At 37.1% G+C, this 9958-nt stretch overlaps 1 protein-coding gene across 1 annotated transcript in view; it reads right to left on the reverse strand.

Moving 5' to 3' along the window:
- The window catches only part of PLB1 (phospholipase B1), a 123896-nt gene extending 114494 nt beyond the window's left edge, over positions 1-9402 (reverse strand). The window contains exon 1 of the mRNA XM_077774045.1: positions 9325-9402. Within this exon, the coding sequence (XP_077630171.1) occupies positions 9325-9379 (55 nt within the window). The 5' untranslated portion in view covers positions 9380-9402. The remainder of the gene's footprint in view (positions 1-9324) is intronic.
- Positions 9403-9958: the final 556 nt, after the last annotated feature.

Consider the following 9958-nt stretch of genomic DNA (forward strand, 5'->3'; position numbering starts at 1 on the left):
TGATCCTCAAAGGGTAATGTCCTCAGTGCTCAACAGAATGACATTTATAGTCTTTGAAGACAAGCATCTTCATCCTAGGCCCCAAAGAGTCTACAAATAACTCTTGGAGGAGTCTGAGCAGCACACAATAAAATATAAGCAAAGAGGGAAACAAAGTATCCATAGGAAGAATCAGCAGAAAAAAATACAGTAGAAACAGATCCAAGACTTCGGAAAAGAAAATTTGAGGATATTCATGGGAACACAAAATTATTTTGAAAAGTAACATTGTAAATTTGGTACAGAAATACATGTAAATTATGTTTGAAAAATATTTTCAAAATCTGTAATGATCAGGTCTAATAAATTAGACACAACTGAAAGTATGAATAAATGAGGACATGTGTCATAATAAATTACTTAGAATGCAGCATAAAAAAACAAAAAGATGGTACAGTTGGAAGAGAGGCTAAGGGACATGGTATAGAAAGAAAACCAAACATACATTTAATTGGCACTATGACAGGAAAAGACAGAAATAATGGAGTAGAAGCAATATTTCAAGAGATAGTATCTGAGAATTTTCAAAATGTATGGAAGATATCAAGCCATAGATTCAAGAAAGACTATAAATGTCAAGTGAGATTAATTCACAGAAATTAATGAAATAGGAAACAAACATACACTTTAGATGGTGGTGTTTTTCCAAAGATGACCATGACATTTCCTCCCATCCTGCAGGCCCCTTTGCAATGTGACTTTTGCCACTCCTCTCCACTAGAGGTGAAGTCTATTTTCTTCCTGCTGTATCTAGGCTGGCCCTGAAGTTTGCATTGACCAATAGAAGCAGAAGAAAGGACTCTTGGGCCTAGGCATTAAGAGGCCTTGTGAGTTCTATTTTTGCTCATTTAGGGCCCTGAGTCATCAGGTACTTTTGTACCCAACCTAGCTGTCTTTATAGAAAGACCATGTAGAGGAGGGCCAAGACACCCCAGTACCAAGTGAACAGACATGTTATTTTAGATCTACTGTGTCAGTCCCACACAATACCATGTGGAACAGGGACAAAATGTCCCAGCTGAGGTCTTCCCAAATTGCAGATCCACTGGATTGTGAGTAAATAAAATGGTTGCCATTTGTCAATATGATTTACGGTAATGTGCTCACTATGACACAGAAAAATCAATAAAGCCAAAAAGTTAGGTCTTTGAAAAAACTAATAAACGTAGACAAACCTCTGACAAGATGAATCACAGAAAAAGGATGAGGTCACAACCAGTAGTGGAAACAAAAAGGGGCATAAATACAGAAGCTACTGATATCAAAGAGATAACGATAGAAATTCTCCATAAATGTATGCAAAAAAACCTTGAAAATGTACTTGAAATGAACACATTCCTAGAGAAACAGAACTTTCCAAAACATGCTTATAAGAAATAAAAATATGAACAATTGTATAACCATTTAAAAAACTGAGTCAGGGAATGGAAGATGTTTGCTAAGGACATACCAGATAAAAGGTTAGTATCTAAAATCTATAAAGAACTCAGCACCCAAAAAACCAAATAATCCAGTGAAGAAATGTGCAGAAGACATGAAAAGACACTTTTCCATAGAAGACATCCAGATGGCCAACAGACACATGAAACGATGCTCAGCATCCCTCTTCATCAGGGAAATACAAATCAAAACCACATTGAGATACCACCTCACACAGGTCAGAGTGGCTAAAATTAACAACTCAGGAAACAACAAATGCTGGCAAGTGTATGGAGAAATGGGAACCCTCTTACACTGTTGGTGGGAATGCAAACAGGAGCAATCTCTCTGGAAAACAGTGTGGAGTTTCCTCAAAAAATTAAAAATAGAATTATCCTATGACACAGCAATAGCACTACTAGGAGTTTATCCAAAGGATACAGGAGTGCTGATACATAGGGGCACATGTACCCCAATGTTTATAGCAGCGCTATTAACGATAGCCAAATTATGGAAAGAACCCAAATGTGGCTGGTCTGATGAATGGATAAAAAATATGCATGTATGTGTATGTATGTGTGTACACATGTAGTATATATATGTATACACATACATACACACAAGGGGATACTACTCAGCAATTAGAACAAATGAATCTTGCCATTTGCAACAATGTGGATGGAATGGAGGGTATTATGCTAAGTGAAATAAGTCAGAGAAAGACAGATATCTTGGGTTTCCACTTACATGTGGAATTTGAGAAACATAACAGAAGACCATGGAGGAAGGGAAGGGGAAAAAATAGTTTCAAACAGAGAGGGAGGCAAACTATAAGAGACTCTTCAATACAGAGGACAAACTGAGGGTTGATGGCAGGAGAGGAAAATGGATGATGGGCATGGAGGAGGGCACTTGTTGGGATGAGCACTGGGTGTTGTAGGTCAGTGATGAGTCATGGGAATCTACTTCTGAAGCCAAGAGCACACTATATACACTATATGTTAGCTAATCTGACATACAAAAATAGCATACAAAAAAAAATAAAAAAAACTGAGTCAGTAGTCAAAATCTAGCAAAATATAATATTCTGGGCTATCAGTGAGTTCTACCAGTAAAGGAAAATATTCCATTCATATTATATACATGTTTTTTTTTTTTTTTTTTTTGTTTTTTTTTTAAGTAAACTCTACCCCCCCAACATGGGGCTTGAACTCACGGCCTCAAGATCAAGAGTTGCATGCTCTACCAACTGAGCCAGCCAAGCACAATGAATTCCATTCATATTAAAAACTACTCAAGACACAAAAATAGAAACACTCCCAAATACATTTTAGGAGAATGTAGAACACTGGTATCAAAATCCAACAAGGGCACTGAGAGAAAAGAAAATTACAGTTCAATTTTATTTGTGAACACGTAAGAAAAAAAATTCTACACAAATGTTAAACTAAATCCAGCAGTAAAGTCGACCCTTGAACAACTGGAGTTTAGAGCACTGACCCTCCACACAGACAGAATCCATGTATAACTTTTGATTTCCCCCACAATTTACTAATTGCCCATTGTTGACCAGAAGCCTTACCAGTAACATAGTCAATTAACACATACTTTGTTTTTTATATGTATTATATACTGTATTCTTATAACAAAGCAAGCTAGAGAAAAGAAAATGTTAAGAGAAAATATATTTATAGTACTGTTCTGTGTTTATCCATACAATAAGTTTACATCAGATGTTTACAAGATGAATTCTCTGTCAGTACTTACATCAATGTTGTCTTATAGGATACAAAATACTCTAGATGGGATATGTTTTATGAATGCCAGATGTCAAGAATGAAAAGATAATGTATGTGTAAATTTTGATAATTTTTAACTTTTCATAATAGATTTGTGTGCATTTTAATGGTAGTAAATGATAAAATAGACACGTATTTACATAGAATTAATGCATTCATGACATTCCTAACTTTTTCTTAATGTTTTGATATTTCCAGGCTATGATGTTTATGAGTTTTTTCAAGTGGTCACAAATCTCCAAAAAAGTTTTCAAAAGTTTATTGAAAGAGATTGCATCTAAGTGGAACCACATGGTTCAAACCCATGTTTTCTAGGGTCAGTAGTATATAAAGACAAAATCTACCATGACCAACTCGATTTTATTCCAGAAATGCATAGATAGCCTAATATTAGCAAATCTATTAATTCAAAACAATAAAACTAAGGGGAAAAATACAATTATTTCCATAAAAAGACATTCAACAAACTTTAACATTCATTCCTGATAAAAATAAAAACACTCAGGAAAATAGAAATTTATGGATACTTCTTTAATACATACACATACACACACATATGGATGTGTGGGTGTGTTTGCATGTATTTATGCATGTATGTATAATTCCCAAAGGCTGTCATCCAACTGAATAGGGAAAAATTTACCTCCTACTAAGATCAGGAACAAGGTGAGAATCGCCATTATCCCTACTGCTATTTAATATTATATTGGAATATTAGCCAATGTAATCAGGAAAAAATAAATACAGGCAGAAGAATTAGAAAAAAGAAGCTATCTCTTATCTGTTGATGATATGGGTGTATAATTGCTCTAGAGAATTAATGATAAAACTAATTCAAAAGGCATCATAGTGTAGCAAGATAGAAAGTATAAAATTAACATACAAAATGTAAAAGCCTTTGTATATATCAATATAGGAGCTGGCCCAGTTGCAATTATAGTGGAAGAGAATAAAAAACATTTATAATAATTATAAAAGATTAAGTACTTCTGAATAAGCCTAGTTTCATTTTACTAATTTAAGTCAATTTCAGTAAAAATACTAATGGATTTTTTTTCCTAAAGCTAGACGAATTGATTTTAAAGTTCATTTGGGAAAATAAACATGCAAAAATAGCTATTAAAAACCCTGAAGAAAAGAGCAGTGAAGGCAGGCCATTACAAAATGGCCACAAATTCCTCTCTGTGGATACCGGTCACTTTACAATGTAACTTTGCTGCTCCTTCTGGCAAGAGAAGTCTATTTCTCTACCACTTAAACCTGGGGTTGTCCATATAAATTGCTTCAGCCGATGGGATGTTATCAAACATTTAGCAAGCAGAGACTTGAAAAGTGCTAGCATATTGGGACTTAACCTTTTTCATTGCTTTTTTGGAACCTGAGACCACATGGTCTTTAAAAATAAGAAAAGATACTCAACTTCCTTTGTAATCAGAAAAATTAAAATGTTATTCCTCACCTGTTACCTTTGCAAAAATTCTAAAGCTTGACTATACAGGATATTGTTAAGCCAAGNAATTTTCTACAGTTAGAAAAAAATGAAAAAGATCTGAATAGATATAGTATAATTTCAGGATATATTAAGTGAAGAAAATTAAATTACACAAAGAAAGTGTACAGCAGGTTATCATTTTGCAAGAAGGAAGAAAAAATAAAGTAGGTTTGCAAAAAGAAATATAGAAAAGATGAAAATAATGAAATTGGTTACCTACAGGAATAGGTAGGAAGGAAGGGCTAGAGGAGATGGGACTTCTCGGAGTGTATTTTTTCTCATAGTTCTTCTGACTTCTGAATCATGTTAATGTTTTATATATTCAAGAAAATAAAGTAAAATCAACAAGAATGAGAGAAACCCTATAACTGAATACAAAGACAAACTTAATTATATGTCCAATAGATAACCATACAGTGAGAACAAAAGAAACAATTAATCCCAGTGATTCTGAACAAAGTATCTTGATTATATACCTTGAGTGTGATATATTTGAAGGATGAAAGAATGGCAAGAAATCATTGTTATTGGTACTATGTTCATTGGTGCTATTATTAGAGTAGCTCCAATGTTATGTTGTATCACAGGACTCAGTAAACAAAAAGATTTATTGGTGTTTCTGTAACCTTGGTTTGCACTGTGGAAGATGGACAAAACCAATCTGAAATGGAGGAAAGAGATGAAAGGCTAACTCGATAATCTGTATACATTTATTTTTTAAAAGGGAAACTGTACTTCCTAGCTCTGTCCACTGAGTGAGCTTAGACATAATGGTACTCCAGCAGCAATGAACACCCCTAGCACCTAATCTTGGTTTCTAAATAAAATCCCCCACCAAATGGAACCTTGAAGAAATGGCTAATTGCATGGCCAAGATTGGAAAAATACAGGAGAAGTTGGAATAGCTTGTTCCATAAAATTAAAAGGTGCTTAAAAATGGATAGGGACACAGGAGACAATGTGAAGGGGTCTCGCTGGCCAAATCCATCATTTCTTGAGCATCAGAATGAATAGCAATCTGAATGGATTATAACACCTTGATTAATTAAAGAATCCATAGGGACACCTGGATGGCTCAGTTGGTTAAGCATCAGACTTCCACTCAGGTCATGATCTCATGGTCTGTGGGCTCAAGCCCCACATCAGGCTCAGTGCTGACAGCTCAGAGCCTGGAGCCTGCTTCAGATTCTGTGTCTCCCTCTCTACCCTTCCCTTGCTCATGCTCTGTCTCTCTAGGTCTCAAAAATAAACTATTAAAAAAAATTTTTTAAAAGATAAAACAATAAGAATGGGATAGAGAAGAAAGTCTCTTATTTTTTTTTAAGTGGGGAAATGCCAACTAATAATATTAAAAGGAATGAGAGACATTTTAAAACCACCATTTTACAGTCACCCTGGTAATAATCAATTTAGGCAAGAATCATCAGTGGATGGGAAAATATTGGGTAGAAGAATGGTCACATAGTATCACAGATTCTCCTTACAGATAACTTATAAATCACATGGGGGAGGCACCTTTACAATGGAGAAATCTAGCAGACACACCTTAATCAAATTACCAGACTTAACACAGTCAATTTAGGGAATTTACCAACATCACATGTATCCCCCAATGCAATACATCAAAGACAAAACATGATCTATTTTTTATATCTTCCCAAAGAGTTTAATCTGATTCCAGCAATAAAAAAAAAAAAAAAAAAAATTGAAGTGCATACACACAAAAAGCCAGCCTAAAGTTTTTGATGACACAAAAGAACAAACAAACCAAGAGGCCAAAGAACTATTCTAGATTTTTAAAAAATGGAAAAGGCAGGGTAAGTAAATACAATGTGTAATAAGCAATGACTGAAAAAAATGAAAATAATAAAGTCAATTAATTTAATTCACCACAACAGCAAATTTAATGGAGACAATCATATTATCTTCTCAATAAGTGCAGGAAAAGTATTAGATAAAATCCAATATCCACTCATGATTTTTAAAAAAATCTTTAGCAAATTAGTAATAAAATAGAACTGGGTAGTTTTATAAAGAGTATCAACAGAAAAACCTATAGCATACACCATACCTACTGAAAAAATGTTAAACACTTTCTTTTTGAACTTGGGAATAAGCATGTCTCCAAACATCACTTCCATGAAAAATTGTAGTGGAGCCAGCACAGAGAAGAAAAGTAAAAGAAAAAAACAGTATTTAGGTTGAAAAGAGAACAAAACAACTGTCATTATTGGCAGGGTCGTGTATTTAGAACATCCAGAAGTATATGCAGATAACTCATAAGAATTTAATTGGATTCAAAATCAGTATACAAAAATCAATTCTGTATACAAATAAACATTTTCAAAATAAACACTTAAAAATCCGTTTGTCAGACAACAAAATGTCATATGCCTAAGAATAAACAAAACATATGCAAGCCCTCACCAGAGAAACTATAAAACTTCAAGAGGCATTAAAAAAGGTCTAAATATATGCTTGTGATTTGGAAGTCTCAATATTGTAAAGATATTTGTTATCCTAACTTGATTCATAGAATTCAAAGCAACTTTGATCAAAATCCCAACAGGTTTTTTGAGAGGTAGAAATTGACAGAAAGGAAAATGTACATGGAAGTTCAAAGTCAAGTCATTTTTAAAAAGAAAAAATATAGAAAGACCCATTTCCTCCAATAATAAAACTTACTATAAAGCTGCAGAATGAAGGCAATGTGCTGTTGGCACAGGCGTAGACAAATGGATGAATAAAGCTGAGTTCTGAAGCTGATGCAAGCACACCTGAGCCTTTCCCATGTGAACAGAAGAGACTATTCGCAGTAGTGAGGAAACAATGGACTTCTCCATAAATGGTGTGGAGACAACTAGGTATTTACATGAAAAGAAGGGTGTAAAAGTGGGCTCCTCTCTTACACTAGCCACAAAAATCAATCCCAGGTGAATTCAAGACCCAAATGAGAAAACCAAATTTATGCAGTTTCAGAAGGAGATATGGGATAATATCGTGAAGACCTCAAGGTAGGAGGGGAGTTCTTAAATAAGACCCAAAAAGCACAAACCATGAAGGGAAAGATTAAGAACTTTAGTAAAAGGTTAAATATTTATGCTATCTGAAGAGAAACCAGAGTATAATATCAAAACCTCTAGAAATAAAGAGATTGAACACCAAACAGACAATAGCCAGACCACAGATTAAACTGAACTCTAACCAAACACATCGGCAGGAAGCCCAACCACCACCCTTGCAGCCATCGGTCTAGAACAGTGAGGACATGGTCCCCAATTGCAGCTTCCCTACATTTTGTCCCTGGTTCCAACTCAGGACCAACCAGATAAAGCCAAATATATTCCCCAAATGAATCGTGTCTCATTAGCCCGCCTCCAGCTTTCCCATGGCAACGGCATCCGGTCGGAGCACACCGGAGTCCTTCCCCTTTTCACTGTCAAGCTTTCCCATGCCTGCCCGCCTTGGGGTCTCCCCCAAACAAGGTGAAGTTTGATGCCTTCCCTGCTTCAGCAACCTCGGAGTTGCCTCCATTTGTTCTTGTTTGGGTGGTCTTCATTCATTTCCCCCAAATCCAGAATTTTGCTCATCTAAAGTCTCCATAAAGAAACCAGAAAAACAAGGTTCAGAAAACATTTGCTGTTCCTATCACCCACAAAGAGCAAGAGCACAGCATGTATGAAAAACCCCTCAAATCAATGGGAAAAAAGGAAAAACCTATACAAAAATGGGGAACACACTTGAATAGTCACTTCACAAAAGAGGAATTCATAGGGATCAAACATGAAGGAAAAAGCTCCTTTGCCTCATTTAGCAATCAGGAAAATGTGATCACCCTGGGCATTAAGCAGAGCAAGCATTATCATCCTCGCCGTGTCTCACGCCCTGCACCCCCGAGTGCCATGCTTCCCCCCGCACGTACCCCCCATCAGAGAGGGTAACATACCTGCCCAAGGTAAGCAGCAAGACTGGTGCTTGGACCCCAGCCAGACCTCTGGGGACTAGAAGAAAAGTGCTTTCCCACTCTGAGCCCAGACCTCTCATATGGAGAGGGCAAAAAATCATCTTTAAGGCTTTCCAAACAAAGAAGAGCCACCGGTCAGGAGAAGAGAGGTAAATGGGATGTGCCAGAGGCACAAGAAATATAAAGCTCTGGCTTGTAACCCACTCATTCCTGAAACCTACCTTCCTCTTTCCTTTTAACAAAAACAAAGCAAAGCCCATAAATAGTAGTACTACCATTTTAAGGATGAGAAAAAAATAAATCAAGGTCCAGGGAACTAGAACTTGCCCAAGGCCACACAGCTCAGAGAACTAGAGTCTTCGTGACTCCCTCTACCAATGGCTTTTTTCTGCACCACAGAGCTGTTGCCCATCAGCACTTTTCACCTATCTCCAGACCAGCCTCTTGCCCCACAGCTGTGGGCACTTGAATCTCGGCATCCCAGTCTGCTCGGGTCTAACCTGTGCATTCTGTGCTCATGAAAAAGAGGTATGCCTCTCTCAAGCTCTAAACAATGTAGGATACCAGCAGGCTGACCCACGAGTTGCCTGCTGAGCAAAAGACAGACTTACCTTGTCCCAGAAGCAACAGTAGCCCCAGGAGGAAGATGCGTGGCTGCAGCCCCATGCCACAGTCCTCCGGGTGCCCCAGCCTCGGATGAATCGTTCGCGCAGGCGGAGGCTGCCACGCTTCTTCCTGCTTTTATGCTCCTCTGTTATCTGGCAGTGCTCCTGTCATAAATTTTACTGTGTTCACCTTTGAAAGGGTGCAGTGACCAGCTGTAAATGATAAATATTAACATTTAGGCAGAAGATCTCTCAAGGTAGATAGGTCAAAGAGGGGTAGCATGTTCTAGACAAAGGCACCAAAGACCAGGACCACAAAACCCCTTTAATATGGCCTCCCAGAATCATGGGCATCCAAAAACTCACCAGTGTCAGGTGAGGAGCTTGGGATTGGAAATACAGGGCTGGAATCTCAGATTAACCGTACCTGTGAGATCTCGGGTGAGTCCCTTAATGCAGCCTTAGCTTCTCAGCTGTAAGCCATGGAAATAAAAGCCATAAATGGAGTCAAAGTACTTAGTAACAACTGTAAACCATAAAGCCCCCTCCAAATATGACATCTCTTAGTGTCTGTCTGAGGAGCGCAGCTGGGTTCCCCAGTCTACGTGATCCAGAAAGGTTTTTGACCCCCTTTTCCAAA

Source organism: Crocuta crocuta, unplaced genomic scaffold (genome assembly GCF_008692635.1).
Source record: "Crocuta crocuta isolate KB4526 unplaced genomic scaffold, BGI_CrCroc_1.0 scaffold246, whole genome shotgun sequence".
NCBI classification, from domain to species: domain Eukaryota; kingdom Metazoa; phylum Chordata; class Mammalia; order Carnivora; family Hyaenidae; genus Crocuta; species Crocuta crocuta.